At 46.6% G+C, this 19,628-nt stretch overlaps 1 protein-coding gene across 5 annotated transcripts in view; it reads left to right on the top strand.

The window, feature by feature from the left end:
- Positions 1-14,894, top strand: part of ARID5B (AT-rich interaction domain 5B) — a 129,846-nt gene extending 114,952 nt beyond the window's left edge. For all 5 annotated transcript variants that reach the window (XM_035330437.1, XM_035330440.1, XM_035330438.1 and 2 more), the window contains 2 exons: positions 5,020-5,218; positions 8,996-14,894. In XM_035330437.1, coding sequence (XP_035186328.1) covers positions 5,020-5,218; positions 8,996-11,146 — 2,350 coding nt within the window. In that variant the 3' untranslated portion in view covers positions 11,147-14,894. The remainder of the gene's footprint in view (positions 1-5,019; positions 5,219-8,995) is intronic.
- Positions 14,895-19,628: the final 4,734 nt, after the last annotated feature.

The following is a 19,628-nucleotide window of genomic DNA, read 5'->3' as shown; positions in this document are numbered from 1 at the left end:
ATTCTTGCACCAACAGCATTGCCCCAAGATTTGTCCCTTTTAAAGAGCATCGTTGCAAAAAAGATAAGCCTTCTCTCGGGATCAGAGGTGGGGCATTCCTGCTGGTCCCTTAAAACAACTGCATATTTTGCCACCGAGTTTCTAGGGAAAGAGAATGGGGCTTCTGCGACTGAGGTTATTGATCGGGGCCCTCTGCTCCATGGGCAGTGTGGGGGCTGTCCCTGGAGTTACCCTGTCTCGGTGGCCACTCGTCCTGGGCTGTGCTCAGACCCACGGCTGCAGGCAGCTCTGCCCCCTGCTCTCGAGGACCTAACAGACGGTTCCCGATGGAACTGGGCCGGCTCCAGCAATGCCTTCAGAGGAAGGAAGGAGCAAGACCTGCGGTGGCATAACTTGCCCAGGAGGGAGGTGTTTTCTGCACTCCTAGCAGTAAGGTGATTTGTTGCCTGTCCCTTCTGAGTGTTCCTGAAACTCTAAGCATTTAGTGTTCTCATGATTTACATTAGCATCTAATCCTTGCGTAATCTCGCTAATCCCTTGGCCCCGAGATACCCACTGGCAGTGAGTTCCACGGGTTAACTGGTGGCTGTATTCATTTGGTGGAGCAGATTTAAGTCTTTTTCCATTCCCATTGCAAACAGCTTCCTTAACCTTCTTGCCAAGAATGGAAACGGGGCAGCGTCTCCCGAGTAATGGGCTTTGGTATTTTACGTCCTTCCAAGATTATTCTTGTGGCTGAGAGGCTCCCTTGCGCACTGTTTTGTGTTGGGCTTGGAGCCCTTGAGAAAGCAAGATGATGTCAATGGGAGACATGCTGGAATATTTTATTCTGCCAGAAAGCAAGCAAAAATAACCACTGAAACAAACAGTGTAAAAATACTGTAGGGTTGTGCTGAACTGCCTCCTGCCCTCCTTCCCCCTGTGCAGCCCGTGGATAGAGCGCTGCATCCTGGGCATATGGTTCCTCCCTGGCCCAGGCGCCCCGCAATATCCACACACAGTGGGGAGAATTAGAGAGGAAACTGGCAGCCTTAACATTTAATTTCCTTCCTCTTTCTGGGTTGGTCAGATCCTTTGCATTATTGTAACTACTTTTTTTATCATGTCTATAAATAGACGTGCTCTCATGTGTCCTGTGAAGCAGAGTTGGGCCAAAAAAGTCATTCGTTCTGCATAATCAATACATGAAAATGTAGTGGTTACTGGCTCGGATTAGACTTTGTATTGTTATTTCTATAGCTGGGAAGAAAATGTTGACTAATAAGGATTAAGGGCTTTTTTTTTTTCTTTTTATGAAATGCTAATGATGAAGACATGTTTGATATACTGTGAAATACATTTCTCTAATGTGAAGTTTCTGCTTTTTGTTGGGAAAGAGATTCAGTCCCTGGAGGATTTTAGAATTTGTAAATATAAAATTATCTGCTTCAGTGTTTTTTAAAAAAAAGGTTGGCAGAAAGCCAGATTACTTACATTACTGTAATAGATTTGCTGACCTCTGACATCTGCTGCAGAGAAGTACATTGAATTTTTCATAATATCAGATGATGCAGATCTAAAAACTGAGTACACTCTGCACCATTATTTAATTCAGGACTTAGTAAAGCAAAATCTTTTTTTGAGTAGCAGTTTATACGTGATTAAACTTAATATTGCCGATTGTAATAAATCAGGATTAGTATAGTACTGATTTGTTAATCTAACTTGTATTGATTTTAAGTTGTCTTTATTTAAAAAAAAAGAAAAAAAAACTCGCTTTTCACAGTGACTGAATTTAATAAGAAGCTCTGTGATAGCAAAGACTCCCCTACTGTTTCTGCTCTTGGCTGGAAAATGTTATTCTTGTATTATTCCAGGAAAAAAAAAAAAAAAAGTCATGCTGCTAAAAATCTGCTGCCTGTGGAAAGATTTTTTAATACACTAGTGCTTACATATTCTATTTATGTTAATTGACTTATAAATAATACATTTTATTAATCTTAATATTGGAATCTTGATCATGATAAAGACCCTTTTATTTGGTCTCCTCGCAGGCTTTACAAGTAAATATTCTTCAGCCCACAAAATACTCCCCCCCTTTCCTTCTTTATGGGCACTTTGATGCCCCCGCGGGAGGCGGCCGCGGCTGAGGGCGGTGCGGGCGTTGTACCGAGCGGGGCACGTCCGAGGCGCTGGGGCACACAGTTGTGAGCACCGTCTCTGCCCTTCCTTGCGCAAAGATTGATTAAATCTTACCTGCGCTGCACATATTTGACAAAACCCTTGTGTTCATTTCAGACATGTCACATTCTGCTAAACTATTTGGATAATAGCGAATCGCATTCTTCCTGCGTTGGGCAATATTGACCTTAACTTGGCTGCGCAGCGAGTGGTAATGGCATGTGAGCCGGGGCTTTAACTGTTCCGAGAGCTGCGTTAGCTTTATTACCCTTGTGCTATAAAAACTTCTAATAATCAAATGATAAGATCATATCCTGTGGGTAATTGTGTTGTACCATGACAGGATAACCGAAAAAACATTCAGTGAAAATTGTAACCAGCGGAAGTCTTGACGCGAAGCAGCAGTTGCTCGTGTGGTTGGCCTTCGCGTGCACCTTCTCGCCGGGATTCCCCCGCCGCCCCCAGCAGCCCCCCAAAACGGTCTCTGTGGCACGCGGGCCTCGCTGCGAGCGAGGAGGGAGAGCTCCTAGAACAAGCCATCCTTGTGTTTTGATTCCGTTTTACCTTAGTCATGCCTCCTTCCAGATACAAGAAACATTTAATTCCAGATTTCCTGCTGCTGGCTCCAGGCCTTTGACCGGCGATGTGAAATGTATTTTTACTGCTGTCGTACTGCCAACTGCTGAGCTCAGTGAAAAATAGCTAAAATGAAAATGCTGTACTCCCACGTGAACTCTTCGGATCAGAAAAGGAAATTTAAGGCACGGTCGCTAATTAGCGCCGAAGCTAATGAGTCCTGGTGAGGTGCACCACAAGGAGGAGGAGCCGCCGTGCCGCGGCACCCCGCGAGGCTGGGCGGGAGGCCCGCCAGCCGCCTGCCGCCCATCGCCACGGCTGCGGGGCTCGGCGCGCGGCCTCCTCACAGCGAGGGCCACCGGTGGGCCGTGGGCCGCGGGCCGGGGCGGCCTCCTCGCCTGCTGACGGGACGGGACGCGGGCGTTCGTAACGGGCAGAGCGTTCCCATGGAAACAAAACAGAGTCAAACAGTCCCCTCGCAGCGCTCGCAGTGATTGTCGTAAAACGTGCTTTCATTAAAAGGGGTTTTAAATACTGAACACGTGGCAGGGCGACGTCGGTGTAGCCCGGTGTGAAACCTGGCCTCGCCTCCAGCGAAGTCCGGCGCGCTCTGTGCAGCGCGGGGAGTTATCCGGTGCTTTTACGAATATTTGTGCTTTGAGAGTGAAATTTAGCAGCCTCAAGTATGAACAAGATTATTTTTTTCTGATTCTGCTTAGTTATGCTTTTTATTATATAAACATTAACTGTAATATTACAGTGGGAAGCAGGTATTTGGCAACTACATATTATTTTGCTAAGTTTGCATAGAGGGAGCAGTTTCCAGTTTTAGCAGCTGTAACATGTTTAAACTCAGTTTGTAATGGGATCTGAAGATGAATATTCCCTGTGGGCTCTGCTTAGCTTCATTACTGGAGCCCTGCCAAATTCAGGGCTAGAAAGTATTATTCACGCCTCTTTGCACATACCATGTCAGAGCATGCTCAGTTAATGAATTTTGTTTCTAATATAGCATAAATTAGGTTTATATTTTAACATAATTTATGTTGTATTTTATTAAAATGTAAAATATTATGATCACGAGCAATCTAATTTCTGCTCTCTTAAGCCCAAACTGTGTTTGAACATCTAAGTATGTAAATCAAAATTGCATGCTTAGGAACTGATTCTAGGATAACAAACGAATATCTGAACCAAAGAGGTTTCTGCCTTGGAGTCTTAGATTAAAGATAATTACGGATTCCTGGTATTTGAACAGATTTATGTTGTTTATAAGCAAAGTACATTTTCTTCATAGAGTCAACTTGTCTTTTTTTAAAAACAAATTATGTTTGCTGTATTAAAGTTCATATTTTTAAAGTCTCAGTCTTGTATTAATCCCACAGTGAGTCATTAATCATACCAAATGCATTATAAAAACTTTAATCACTGAAGTTGAAACTGAGATTGTAATGCAATCCATCCCTTTTAATTATATCAGTTATTTTTCCTTTCAGATCAAGAATTGCAAAAGGAAAACAGATAGATTAAAACTCAAAGTGTTTGATGCTTTCGGGGGAGGATATTTTTTCTGCTTGTGTCTCTTTCTTTTTTAAAGCGATTTGGTATGCTTTGTGGAGGCAAGTTCCACGGCTCAAAATTCCTTCACTTTTAACTCTTTTCCTCCGTCGTTCTTTCCTGTAAAAGACAAGACGCATTTGATAAGGCAGGGACCATGGTGACTGTCACTTTGCGGGTGTGTTTGGAAGGGTCCGGGTGGGCTGGTGCTGCACCCCGCTGCGTGCTCAGCCTGCCGTTGCAGGTTCTGCACTCTGGTGTCTTCTACCCAGTTCCTGGCATCTACCCTTGCACTCAGGGGAACCTCCAGCCTGGGAACTGAGTAGCTGTTATCAGGTTGGCTGTGGCTTTGGAGGTGTTTTCCCCTTTTAAGGGTAAGGAGGGGAAATAAAAGTAAATGGTTGCTTTTTTTTTTTTTTTTTTTTTTTTAATCAGTCTAAAACATAGTGGCTCATATCCTCATCTTTACAAATTGGTGTAGCCACATAAACCGCTGCAGCCTTACTGACAACTGAGACATACCAACTCCATGGAATTTACACCACATGATAATCTTGCCAAATAAATTGATTTATCATACTTGGATTTGTAGATATAGAGTTTACAGTGTTGCTTTTATGCCATGGAAGAAAATAGATTTATTAAGTAAACTGCTCACAGTAGATACATTTTGTTCTTTGCTAGAATGGCAAAACCTGATCAATTATTTGTTCCTTAATCCCCTAGATTAATCCTGCCGTATGAAAGATTTATTAAAGGAGAGGAAGATAAGCCACTGCCTCCAGTGAAACCTCGAAAACAGGATAACAGTTCCCAGGAGGGTGAAGTGAAAACAAAAGTGTCTGGAACAAAACGCATCAAAAATGAAAACCAAAAGAGCAAGAAGGAAAAAGATAATGCACAGAAACCCCAAGATGCATCTGAGGTTGGTTGCTTTCCTGCTTTTCAACTTTTCAATTAAAAATGTGCAGCTTTAATCACTCAAAATACAATGATAAAATACGTAATTTAAACTGGAGGATTCCAACCAGTTGGCCTTTGAGTTTATTCAGCAATGGAAATTCATTTATTGTGGTACTGTTTGTGTTGTTATTTCGCTGGGCTACAAACAGCCACCAGTTAGTTTCTTATTGCCTAAGAGTGATGGCAGAAGACCAAGCTCTGGATGTAACAAGTATCATTTCTGCTCATTGTATTATACAGTGGTCACCACGAAAAGATCAGCAGCTGCCAAAAGGAAACCACACAACTACCACAGTTATTTCCTAATCTAAGTATAGGGTACAGGAACCCTAATACTGCTGATAATGCTGTGGTAACTGTTGGATACAGCTGGTTTTTCTAGTGGTAACTCCTGGATCAGCGTTTCCGTGCTTACAGATCTATGTACATGTCCACCACAAGGATATCACTCCCCAGGATTTTTATCGTGTTACACTAAATCTCGCTTTAGACTCAAAGGTTGGATTTTGAGGGAAGCCTTAACTGAGACCGATGTCTCTCACATACCACAGCTGGTTTCCAGCTGAGATAGGTTCCTATGCTGTCACCTGCTTCACATGGGTAGGCCCTGGTTTCCAGATAGAGCCATATTGTGTGCACCCATAGGACAGCTCTCATAAAATAGTATTTGTGTTCACAGCCCATGATTAGATAGATCAGTGGGATTCATATTTGTCTGCAGGTAAGGGCAAGTTTCATATTTTGTTCAGTGATATAAAACCAGTGGGGTTTTTGCTGCCGTGTTTCTTAAGCACTTCTTTTGCCCAGTCCTGTGCCCTCCGTGCACCCATGTGTGAGTGAGGTGGTGAAGCTCCTTGCACACAACCCGTGCGCAAGATTCTGCTTTTCCTGTCCTAGTCTGCCAGGTCACAGCAGCCTTCAAGGTGTTGCAGTGGAAGTATTTAAAGAATGTCTAGACACACAATGTGCCCGGCAGACTACAGCTGCTCCTTTGCCTTCATTGTCATCCGGCAGGTACATAAGTCCTGTTTCTAAACCAGTTTGGAAATTAATATTGAGTCAGCTACCAACAACCATCTTCCTTGTTGTTTAAAAAAAATCACAGAACCAGTAAACACAAATGCATCTGAGATTTGTGTTTCAAGAACAAAAAATTCTGATTTGCATGTCCCACTACCGCTTTAAGTTGTGTGTATGATGGCAAATGTCATCTCCTGTCCAAACCAGAATTTGTTTTAAATTGCCTTGATCAAGAGCAGCTTTAATACTGAATATAAGAGCACTCCCCAGAGAGGGGAGGTTTTTTGGTTTACTCTTGCACCGTAATTGTACATCAGGGAAACCTGTTGGGGGAGAACCATTCTGCTCCTGATTGGAAATAACCTAGAGAGGAGAGTGCACCCCAGCCTCCTTAAGTCACTGGAAGGTCGCAATACAAATTGCCCAAAGCAAGGAAATGTGGAGTTAAGGCTCGTGCTCCCTTCCCCTGTCACTCCTTTGTGTCTGCTTGTTTACTGCGGGGTCTTGGATCAGCAACATACCTCACATACTGTTGGTACTGTCACAGCTAAGCACAGCATAACAAGCCAGCAACAGAGCGTCAGACTTAACTTTGAATTTCCTTGCTTTTGTTGTTCCCTATCTCAAACTTCCTGCTGCTTAAACTGCAGTTATTTTTGTATGTGGATCGCAGGAAGAGTTCTTAAGCTGCGCTTATCAGAAGCATAAGGAGCCTAGGCAAGACAATGAAAATGTACAATTATGGCAGTTTCCCATTGTAAATTGGTACCTTTTACAGCAGAATTAATCTCTTCTCTCTGACTGGGATGAAAGATGGTGTCCTGCCCCCAGTTTAATCAGGGTGGGCAATTAAGGACCTCGTCCTTCAATCAGGTCACAGTATGGGTGGTTACACGAAGACCGAGCAGGGAAGGGGCCCGCAGGGGTGGGCGCTTCCCCCTGAGGTTGGAACAGAGCTGCAGCGCCCACCGGTGCTGCTCCACAGGGAGGGCTCCGTGCCCAGGGCCTGGCGTCCGGCTCCGTGCCCAGGGCCTGGCGTCCAGCTCCGCTGCCTGGAGCGCACTCCCCTGTAGGTGTGTAGGCATCGCCCCAGCCCAGGCACTGCTTAAACCGTTCCTGCACGTGGCCTTGGAGGTGTCCGTAGCAGTGGGCTGCAAAAGCCTACCACGCTACAGATGTGCGGTCCTCTCCATTGCATGCTCAACTCATGCAGCATAAGAAGTATGCGGGGAGATACTATAACTTTAATTTATTAGGGTTGCATTTGCTTTTGTGCTCTTCCCTGTTTTCCTGCCGTCACAATGACATTGTCAGTGTAACAAGATACCAGACAAAATGCTATTAGCCTTAGACTGCACATTTCCTCACAATAGCTGAGACTTCAATCAAAATGTTGCTTAACAGAAACAAAGAGCAGAATGTACAGTTATTAAATATGATTTCTCTCTTTTTTTCCGCCTTGCTTTGCTCATCTGTCTGGTATTTTCCCGTAATTTTATAAGCTCAAGAGACTAGTGATATTACTTTGTAAAGGACCTAATGACGGTATTTGGACTGCAGAAGGCTGCTATTAGTTTAAAAAGAAGAAGTTACGATGACTAACAGACACTGTAACTAATAGGCCAACCAAACACACAGGAATATTTAAAAGCAGCTGCAAAGAAATAAATCTCTGAGATGGCTAGATTTGTTAGGACCTTCTCCAGCCCCTCGCTCCTATGACAAACCATAGAGCAGCATTTAGATAGTAACTTTCTCGATGCGTCTTATCTTTACAACTAAGAAAGAAAGAAAACAATAATAATAAAGGACTCGCACAATGCTGCTGTTTTATGATTGTCTTATACCACGACATGTCAGAGGAGAATGACAGCAGTTTTGAAAAGGGCTGTCAGTCAGCTGGATTGCAGATGGGACGCTCTGATGACCTCTGCGGGTCACAGTTCAGCCAGCGACATAATGGGATGAATAGTGTGAATTGTGCACACAAGCTGTATTAATGGGGGAGCAGAAAGAGCTGCAGCCCCATTGACGATAACGTATAAAAGCTATGTTTGTAATAGCGTGCACACACACTTACTGAATGTTGACAACTTCATTTTAATCCGTTAATAAAAAAATGTGTGTCCTAGTTAAGCTGCGGCAGTGATTTGCTGCCTACAATAGGGATTCCTAGTATGCCATTTCTATCATTTTCACACTTTAATGCAGAACTGGGTGTGAATGATCTCCTCTGTGATCACTGAATTTTAAGATAGCCATTCTGGAGAGACTGCATTTTCGTCTTTATGTAAGAAAAAACATAGGATCTTTGTGCAGTTTTCATAGGTGAAGTTGGCTAGCAAGAGAAATTTCTATAGCCTTATTGTTTGTGCTATGAAATATGCTCTTCTGCGTTTGCCTAATTAATTTCAAAAGAATATAACCTCAGTATTTAGCTCTCTTGTGAAGCCAGTGGTGCCTCTAGTCAGGTTACAAACATCTGCTGTTTTGAAATGCCTTATTATGACACTGGCAGGGATGTTGTGTTTCTTAATATTTCCAGGAGGTACGTTTCTTTGTTTGACTCTGATACCTGGTATTAGAGCTCTCACATTCCAACAAGGTGATTGACAAGTACATCTCTAGGAGTAGCAAATAGTGTACTGTGTATGATCTTATTAATAGCCTGCCAAAATGCACAGCATTCTTATTCCTGTCTATTGTATCGTTTTATTAGGTTTTATCAGAACAAGAGAAGGATCAAGAATCAACAGACCAGAAAAATTTCCCGGAACATCCTACAGCAGGAGAGATGAAACAGCCCATGCAAGGCCCTCCATCTCTTTTACCAGAGGCAGCTCGGCCTCTACCTCTGGAAAAGACAGATTTGACAGAAAACAGCTCGAACAGTGAGAAAGCCAAGGAGGATGTTCCTCACTCGTCCTCTCTCTCAAGTATATCTGTGCCCCCAGAAGAAGATACTATGCTGGATGCCACTGTTACAAAACGAATGCACCCCTCAGCAGATGCCCTGGAAGACCCAAAGCTGGAACAAAGAATACACAAAGTTTTTAATGAGAGCTTAGAAAGCGAACCTTCAGAAATGCCCTTCACAGCTTTTCCAGTCCAGCTGCCCACTCAAAGTGACATGGAAGATGACAAATTGCCAGAGATGGCTGATTACATTGCAAACTGCACGGTGAAAGTGGATCAGCTGGGAAATGAAGATATCCACAATGCACTGAAGCAAACGCCCAAAGTACTGGTGGTCCAGAACTTCGACATGTTCAAAGAAAAGGAGCTGCCTGGGTCCATGAATGAAGACTCCACTTTTGGTTACACACCACTGCTCTACTCAAAGGGTAATCCAGGCATCATGTCACCCCTAGCAAAGAAAAAGCTGCTGTCGCAGGTCAGTGGGGCAGCCTTGTCATGTAGTTATCCTTATGGTTCTCCTCCACCTTTGATTAGCAAAAAGAAGTTGAGCAGCAGAGATGAACTGTCCTCAAGCATATCACAAGGTCCCCACATCCCGAATTCTGATCCCATAGCAATTAATAGGCCATCAGTCATACAACATGTACAGAGTTTTAAAACCAAGGAAGAAAGGAAATCAATTAATGACGTTTTTAAACACGACATGCTAAGTAAACCGGATCCTCAGCGCTGTGATTTTTCAAAACATCACCTCAGTTCTCTTGCTGAGTCGTACGTACCGAAGACAGATATCCAGGACTGCAAAGATAAAATGAGTGAGAAAAGGGCACTGCAGCACTCCCATGTGCCCACTTTCTTGGCAGATTTTTATTCATCACCTCATCTGCACAGCCTTTATAGGCACACAGAACACCACCTTAATAATGAACAGACATCAAAGTACCTCCCCCGGGACATGTTCAGAGAGTCTGAAAATATTTCTACTTTTACTCAACATAAACACCAAGAAAAACTAAATTTAAATTATCACCCATCTTTGCATCAGCAAGAAAAAAAGGCGTCAGTGGAAGCCTCTTCAGATGATCAGCCAACAGATTTGAGTCTTCCAAAGAGCATACACAAACAGACTGCAAAGGCTCCCGGCTCCGGCCTCTCTCATTCATCTATGGCCCAGCAAGAAGGCAAAGGGATCTCCCCGTTCCAGGCTGCGAGCAGCCAGGCAGTGAGCTTAGACTGTAACCCCAAAGCTTGCCGTGTGTCCCCCATGGCCATGACAGCCCCTAAAAAACACAGTGAGTTGCTGCACAGGTCTGGGAAGCAGCAGGCGCAGAGACTGGAGAATCTGAGGAAGATGGAGGGGATGGTGCATCCTATCATCAGCCGCAGAACGAGCCCTCAAACCATCGGGGCTGCCCGGCCTTTGAAGCGGAGCCTGGAGGACTTGGACAAAGTCATTTCCGAAAAAAAAATCCGAGCTGTCTCTCCTCTGCACTTATCAAAGGAGACCTCGGCGAAAGAAAAAGTTCCCGATGCAGAGGGGGAAGGCAGCAAGCCGCTGCACGGCCTGCATTCAGGCAGCGTGCTGGAGAGCCACAAATTTCCCCTCTCGGCCCCGATCTTCCCAGGCTTGTATCCAGGAACCCTGTGCACAGGGCTGAACAATCGCCTCCCGCCTGGGTATTCCCATCCTTTACAGTACTTGAAAAATCAGACCGTGCTCTCCCCACTAATGCAGCCTTTGGCTCTTCATTCCTTCATGGTGCAGAGACAGTTCCTCACGTCCCCTACAAATTCTCAGCAACTGTATAGACACTTAGCCGCAGCAACACCTGTAGGAAGTTCGTACGGTGACCTTTTGCATAACAGCATTTATCCTTTAGCTGCTATAAACCCTCAAGCTGCATTTCCACCTTCCCAGCTGTCCTCTGTACATCCCAGCACAAAACTGTAAATCCCCTCACTCGCAAAAAAGTCTGAGAAAAACAATTCAGTTAGCGACATTCCTTCCCCTGTGACGATGTCTTGCAGATTTAGCAATCTGTATTTTTGTCAACCAGGACGCAGTCGTATCCCGCATAGCGGAAAGCTTCAGAGTGTGATCAAGACAGGACTGCTTCTTTAATTCTGGCTCCACATCAGCCCCCTCTCCCCTCACCCCTGCCCTGGCAAAACAACAACAACAACAACACACAAACACACAAAAAAAGTCTTTGGATTTTGCATATGTGTTTTCTGAAAGGACTCGTGTATGGTAAGAGCAAATGTTCAAAGGGAGCCGTGGAAATGCAGGCCCAGTCCTGAGCTCACTGAAATGAGAGGTGACGTTTGCATTTGCTTTTCATTGAGCCAGGGACCAGAGGCTGAGCGTTGTTGCAAATGAGTCAAGCACTCGAGGTGAACCTGGCAAGGAGAAGAGGGCCAAGAATCCACACAATCATTGGATGTGCTTTTTTGGGTAACTTTTCCTGACTTTTAAAGATTCAATCAATGCAATGTATAGTAAAACGGCAATAGATTTTTCATTTTAACACTATTAGAACAGAAGAGTAAACACTGTTTAATTTGACTGTACATATCCACTTCGTAAACTACCAGTGTCACATTTGGTCACAATAATTTATATAGTTTTGTTTGTCCAGTATATTCTGTGCTCTTTATGTTCGTTTCTTGTTTTGTTTTTGTTTTTCTTTTTTTTTTTAAATTAAACAGTATCATTTTATCTGCAACTTTTTTTAAAGGCTGTGGCTGTCCTATTTTTTTTATGTGTTTGTAATTTTTCCAGTTTCTTCATACTTGGAGCAGCGTTTTTGTTTTATTTTTGTGGTAACGTTTACTGTTTACAAACTGAAGCAACTGGTTCAGATTCATTTTAACGGATATAAACATACTGTAGGTAATATTATGGTGCAAGGACACAAGCAAGGCTCCTTTCCCTACGGTCCAGTCCTGCAGGGTGCTGAGCACCTCCCGCTCTCCTCGTGCTGTTGCGGTGGCTCACGCGCTGCTTTCCCCATCCCACCGAGCTTTGCTTTCCCGTATCGTGGTCCGCGAATTTGTCAAGAGTCGCACTTACCTTTCCTAGGCTGTGAAACCCTCCTGTGTACCAGATCTAGAAAAAAAAAAAAAAAAAAAAAAAACTCACTGACACGAGTCGCTGGATGGCAGAGGAGTCCAGAAAACGAATTTGTGGTTTGTGAGAACGTCGAGAAGTTCAGAAATTAGGACAGGAGCCTGTGCTGGTTTGAACCAGAGGTGGCCAGGTCCCGTGCCGTGGGCCAAGCTCGGTGGGATGGGTTGGGGTTGTGTGCAGTGGTTGCCCCGCCAGCCCCAGCCTCCCCACTGATGAGCGCAGCCAGCACGTGCAGGCTGGGTCTCTGCTGGTGACATCCAGCCCCTCAGGTGGCAACGGAGCTGGCGCCTGCTGGGACGGTCCTTCCTTCCCCCCCCGGGCACCGCAGCCCTCCTCAGGCATCCTCCGCAGAGCGGAAGCCAGGAGCAGAGGGGCTGGGTTTTGATAACAAAAGAGCTTTCTTGTGGATGCATGTTCACGTTGAAGGACATCACTGCCATGCAGCTGAGCGTAGACATCGATAAAGAGAAGTGTGGCTTGGAGGCTTTTTACAATGTGAAAATTGGTTGTGATTCAAACCATCTCAGTTACTGTTCAAAGACAGCGTAATCGATACGAAAACAAAAATGGAAACTACTAAGAAACACTTTGCATGCTAGGCATGTCATTAAATTTTCCCGTGATATGAAGCCAAATACAATATATAATGTATCATAGTTAATATCCAAAGGTGGAAACCAGAATAATATACTCGTCTACTGTTAAAGATCCAGCTTCTTCAATTAAATACTTTATATTCCTGTGGTAAAACTATATTTAATTGATCAATAAACAGACTAGTAGAACTTAGAACATGGATGTGCCAATGCAGAGCATCCTGCTGCTCCACAGATCATACAGGAACAAAACCGCAGGCTCAGCTGGGCAGAGGCCATAATGTCGAGGACATCTCTAGTAAAGTTGCACTAGATCTGAATCATGTGAGAATCAGGGGTTTGGGGATGGGTGGGGGGAAGGAGGGTGGGGGGACAGAGAGACAATACGAGAATCTACAGCAAACACAACTAGGAGCTTGTGTGTTTGGCAAAGCAAGTGTTTCTCTTTCTTGTTTAGGTTAAAACATGTGTCCTGGATTTGTGCATTTGTTTACGCAAAGTGTCCGCTTTCCCTTTTGATTGTGTCGCGTTGGAGTTTGATCGTAGCCTTTGTGAAGCAGAGTTAACGCCGTGCGGGGCAGGGGGAAGGTGAGCGGGGAGGGAGGCCCCTCGCTTGCCCCAGGAAGACACTGGCCCCTTCAGTCTGGGGAGGCTCATCATATGCTGGGCAAAACCTCAGGACAAATAAAAAGAAATGGTAGTGCAAACCCCCAACAGAAGTGGTGTGTTATTTGTTTAAAAACTCTTAAGAGAAATCTTGGAAATCTTTTGAAAGGCTATTGAATTCTCCATTGGCTGAAAAGTCTTTTTTTTTTTTTTTTTTTTTGTCTTAAATGGGGCTTTGTTTGCATTGTTTGAGTTCAAGGGGCCTTATTATTGAATGAAATTGCACAAGCCTCTCTTTGTGCAATCAAACCATTGTTATTGCTAGGTTTGTAAAGGAAACTGTGGAATCTAATTGGCAATAGAGTCATAAATCTATTTACCAAGAACCAGTTCCAAGAAATGTTGCAAGCTGAACGCACTACGTCCAGGATTCATTAGGGATGCTAAAGGTTGTAACGGCCCAGCAGCAACGGCTCACATGTGCCTTCTGGCTGCAGGCTGAGCCTGACTTAGCGAAGCACATCGGCAGTAGCATCTGTCAGTGCAGTGTACTCCTAGCAAGGGCCAAGGTGTGTGAGGACGGTGTTTTGCAAGCCTGTCTTGGCAACGGGAGGTGTTTCCCTGGTGTACCCATGCATGGGAAGTAGTTTGTCCTAGTTCGGGATGAGGCAGCAGCACGTGGCAGCGGTGTCGGGGGCACGAGGGCTGTACGCCCCGCGCTGCCGCGCTTTCGGGGCACACCGGGATGCTCCTTCGCGCGCTCTCCTCTGCAGTGGTCAACCAGGTGGCATCGGGGCTGATCGGATAGTTGTCACATTTTAGTGAGAATTCCTGGGAATTCCTGCGCTGCTGTGAGGCCCACGGCATTGGAACTGTTTCCATGAGCACTTACGATGGTGTTTGCTGTTAACGTGGTCGATACTTCACTTGTTCTCTTCCTCCTCCTCCCCTCCTTCCCTGGCCCCATAGTTTTAAATATGTTCTAATAATGGCAGCATAATCTACTAGCTGTTTATACTTTTTTAACTTTCTTTTGTTGTAAATATTGTATACTTTTTGTGATTCAAGTTATGTAGCCTATATGCTCTGTAAGGTGATGATTTGTATATATAAAAATGGCCCAGTAATATTATATAGTTTCCCATTTAAAAGGTTATTGAGTAACCTTTGCGTTAGTTTAAACACTACCAGAAATAAAGCTGAGCCAACTATAAACACTCAATTTTTGTATGTTTTCCAAATTGTACTTATTAATGCTTTTGATACTGTATTATGTGCCAATAGTTTCCCAATCACATAGCAGGCAAAAGATATTTTGTACTTTTTGATCCACTGTAATATTTAATAAAAAATGTTACTATCTGTTCCCTTTTGTGTTTGATTAATAATTCTGTAAACAGCCCTTATCGCAATGGGTTACATATTATCCCATCCGACCTTTCAGCCCTCTTCTATTGGCTTTTCGAGAGAAAATATCCCCTCCTGCAAATGATTAGATTAAAGAAATGGAAGTTTGCAATTTCCTAGAGGAGGAAGAGACAAGATCTTCAGTGCCCCTCTATTTTCGCAGTGTGCTCACATTAAAGTGTGTTGTGGTTATGCTGACTGCAGTCACAGCTTTGGGTGGGATGACATTCATGCTCAGCCAGTAGCTTTGCTAGCAAATTTGCTCCATTTGCATCTTAAAGCAGGACGGCAGGCTCAGACTTGGGCCTGAAAATGACCTTCAGTTCTTCCCACTGCCACCAAGAGCAAGATTTTGGAGTCGGATGCTAACCGTGATTTTGTTGATGACAGTAAGCAGCCATCAAGTAAAATTAATTCGCGTTCTGTTGCTCAGTGGGTCCAACACCCCCCCTTAACTTGGTGGCCCTTTGAGAAAGCTGTGGTGCAGCAAGAATGATCAGAACACTGGTACGCTCCTGTCCTCTGTAGCCAGAAAAATAATTTCCTTGGCTGTATTTCAGGAACGTGCCATTGCTGCCCCACAAACCCTAGCAGCAGGGGCAGATGTGCCCTGCAGTCCTAGGTTGTGGCTTAGCACTGTGGTCCTGGGGAGCGTGGGGGAGCCATCCCCATCCCCAGGGGTCCTGAGAGCTGTGCGCCTGTCATGGTGGTGCCAGAGGTGGCTGCTGCTTTGTGCTCCCATCTCCGGGTGAGGCCATTTGCAGCCCTAGTGAGAGCTGGCACTTGAGCAGCAATTTCCCACTCAGCATCCCCAAGCCATGGGTTTTATCTCATATGCAGTTACGGTACGGGGTGCCCAGCCATGGTGGGGGATGCTCCCCTAACTGTGCTTCAGGCGGGCAAGCAGAGAGCAGGCTGATGTCACCGTTAGATGAGGCTTCCAGATACGCGCTGTGGTTGAGGGAAAGTCACAAAAAAAAGCAACTCTTGTGCATGCGGGGAAATGAGGGGAAATACCAGCTGGGGAAAAAGGCAGACTTTGGGCACACTGTAGTTGGGTGCTGTGGAGCTACATCAAGCACCGTCTGGGTTTGCCTGGAGGACACCTGGGTGACGGCCACCCAGAGCCCTGCACCGCTGCAGCGGGCAGCCCTGCGCTGCCTCTTGGTGAAGGGACTGACCGGGCACCCACGGCCTGGCCCAGCTGCAGCGTCCCAGCCAGGTGCTGCCCAAGCCAGTGAGCAGTCAGCCCGTGTTTAATGGCTCTTGGCAGATCTCCTCTCTCTTTTGATGTCTGGCTCCTTGTTCAATCATTCTCTCTTCAGAGCAGGCTGTGCAGTGATGGCCACGGTTTCGGTATGCAGCGTGTGTGAGCCAGCAGAACAAACCTTTCTCTGGTTTAACCAATAATTTTCTAAGTTACTTGTTTTTTCACATTTTGTAACAAAGAGTAAATAGCCATGTCCTATGCGCCAACCCCACACCAACTGTGAAACTGTGGGAGAGGATGGGACCCCTCCTAGCAAACATCTCCCTTCCACTTCTGTCCTTTCCAAAGTTAAACATTTTATTTTTCTCTACCCATGTCTGACTGAAGGAGGTGGGGGGAACACAGGCACGAAGTCCGTCATTTGCTGTAGCTTCAGAGGAATGTTCATGGTGGAAGCAGCCCTGTCCCCAGAGGGTAACAGCTCAAGTCACACAGGTGATGGAGCTGAGGAAGAGGTCTGTGCTAACATCACCTGTGGGGCTTGCAGGGGACATGGCATCTCCCCTTCATGTGCACCTGGAGCTGGGGCCACTTGAGTTTGGGACCAGCAAGGCTGGGCAGCGCAGGGGGCAGCAGCGCAGAGCTCTGCTCCCCGCTGTGCGGGGCGAGGGCCTCTCCCAGCACCGCTGCCCATGCAGGGGCTGTCTCCAGGACGCGAGGCCTGCTGGCTGTGGCTTCAGCTGTGTTTTCAGTTAGCTTTTTCAATTTGTCCTTTACAGGAGTACTAAAAAAAAAAAAAAAGTATTAAAAATGTTACATGCTCCACCTAGTGTCTTACCTGAGGCATGAGCCAGAGCTGTCAGGGGATGGGACATCCTCTGTTGGGGCACTGGGAACCGAGTGGGCCTCTCCCAGGCGCAGAGCCCAGCCCCAAGCCCTGTCTCTGCCGGGGCATCAGCAGCCCCACTGCCCGGGAGAGCCGGGAGGCTGCGGCCCCGGGGCTGCAGGGGCCGTGGTGGCAGCTGGGGAGGACAGGGATGGCCCTGCCCAGGGACACCGAAGGCAAACACCAAGGGCTCAGGTCCTGAGTGGTGGCAGCAGGGAAGCTGTCCCTCACCACAGCACACACTGCCCTTTCTGCCAGCCCCTGCTGGGGACACGGCAGTGGGGCAGTGGCACCGCCATGTCCTCTCAGGCCTCTGCGGCTGCTGTGCCGCAGGGGGTTACAAACCCCGCGCTGTGCCACGGCGTTGTTCTCGGGGGGGGGGTACGCTTCAAGGACCTGGAAGGGTTTTTCTCAACACCAGCAGAAAATTAAAGAAAAAAAAATGTTTTAATTTGAGAATTTACCACACAAAAAATCTTCCTCCTCCTCCTGAGGAGGCAGAGCTGCTCCACAGCTGCTTTTTTTTCTGTGATCAGCAACAAAGCCCTTGGCAGACTCCTGGTGACCGGTGGCCACCTCACAGGACGCCTCGCCCCTCCCCCCTCCCCTCAGGGAGGCGGCCGGGGGCTGAGGTGCAGCAGAGGAAGACTTGGAGGCAATGGAGGAAAAAAAACTGCAATTTTCACTCATTTCACTCTGAAATTGAACTGCGGAAGTAAAATCAACCCTCAGCGATGTGTCAGGATGTCCCTCAGAGGAGGTACGTGGTGGGGACTGTCCCCAAACCCCCCTACGGCACCCTCAGTGCGGCTCCCTGGCTGAGGGGGTGGACGTGCCCCAGGCCACCCTGTGCCACCAGGTAATGCCATGAGGTGACACCATGCCGTGAGGTGGTGCTCTGAGGTGACGTGATGCTGCCAGGCCATGCCAGGCAGTGGAGCCATGCTGTGAGGTGACACAATGCTGTGAGGTGACGCCATGAGGTGACACAATGCCGTGAGGTGACGCCATGAGGTGACACAATGCCGTAAGGTGACGCCATGAGGTGACACAATGCTGTGAGGTGATGTCATGAGGTGACACAATGCCGTGAGGTGACGCCATGAGGTGACACAATGCTGTGAGGTGACGTCATGAGGTGACACAATGCCGTAAGGTGACGCCATGAGGTGACACAATGCTGTGAGGCGATGCCATGAGATGACACAATGCCGTGAGGTGACGCCATGAGGTGACACAATGCCGTAAGGTGACGCCATGAGGTGACACAATGCCGTGAGGTGACGCCATGCTCTGAGGTGCTCCTGCAAAAAATCTCATCTTCCATGAGCCAGCAAGAGACGCTCTTTCACCATTTTGGCGCCCAAACTGTTTACTGTTTAAAACCTGCAGCCAGGTTGTCCCTTCCAAATATTTGTGTATGCAGCAAACCTCCTCAGACTTGGAGGCAGCAGAAGGGTGGACAACGGCCCCTGCCTATTTAGGGTCAACCATTTTGGGGCTCAGGAGCTGCAGGCTGTGTCCCCAAGGTTGGACACCTTGTTCCTCACACAAGGACAGCCAGAGCCAGGCGCCATGGCAGGAGCTGAGCTCTGCCAACACCACAGGGAAGGAGCAGCTGCCAAGGGATAAGCAGAAGGCAAAGGCAAAGGGAAACCCTCAACTACAAGGTAAGTCTTTGGGGACAGGTTGCAAACAATGTTAAAGGTGGACTGACAGACTGTGTCTCATGCTAAGGGAAACACAGCATGGTGGGGAGTTGGGTGGGCAGGTGAAAGGATTGCTTAATTAACATGTAACAACATCAGAAGCTTTGCAGTGTGAAGCTTGAGCAAAAAAACCTCTCACCATGACAAACTGCAGTAGGGACTTCATACCTGCCAGGCTTCCTGCAGAGCAGGAATCTCGTGGTGCTCGTGAGCTTTATTTTGGGTGGTTGCACCCATGGATCAAACTTAGGCTCCTTAACAGAGGGGAATATGTTTTCTGGAATCTGCCCTCAGTAAAAATACTCTCATCTGAGAGACTATTGCACTTTCATCAGGCTGTGGATGGTTCAAGGATAGAACTAGATGTGCTGTAATTGAATTTGCAGGCAGTCTCAGTGTGTTTCAGCCAAGATGAAGGGAATATCTGCAGTGAGTGGTGCTAACTGGTGTTGCTTAGAACAAAGTCAGAGCTTTTAATTTATAAATTACCTGTGCATCTAGTTGGGGCTTACCTGCTGGAGGTCTGATATCCTGAAAGTCTCTGTGATGCTGTGTGTGTAAAGAAGTCTGAAATTCAATAGCAAGTACCTATGCCGCCATGTCAAGTGGGCATGCTATCAAAATCACGTCCTGCTATCCCCGGTGCGTTCTGTGCCCCCTGTAACACTGCTCCTGCTGCGTGACACAGCCCTGCCCTGGGGGAGGCCATTAGTGAGGAGCTGCCCATGAAGCCTCCTCAGTGAATGGTGCCCCAGCAGGGTGGCCCCGCTGTCCCCCCCCCAGGGACTTGCACCTCAGCACACATTTTGAGGTTCCCCAACCCTGCCAGGTCCTTGCCCCCATGGCCTCCCGCTGCCATCGCACACCTCCCTGATGGCTGGGCTCTGCC

This window comes from Oxyura jamaicensis, chromosome 6, assembly GCF_011077185.1.
Source record: "Oxyura jamaicensis isolate SHBP4307 breed ruddy duck chromosome 6, BPBGC_Ojam_1.0, whole genome shotgun sequence".
Taxonomy (NCBI): domain Eukaryota; kingdom Metazoa; phylum Chordata; class Aves; order Anseriformes; family Anatidae; genus Oxyura; species Oxyura jamaicensis.
This window is presented reverse-complemented; position numbering and strand designations above follow the sequence as displayed.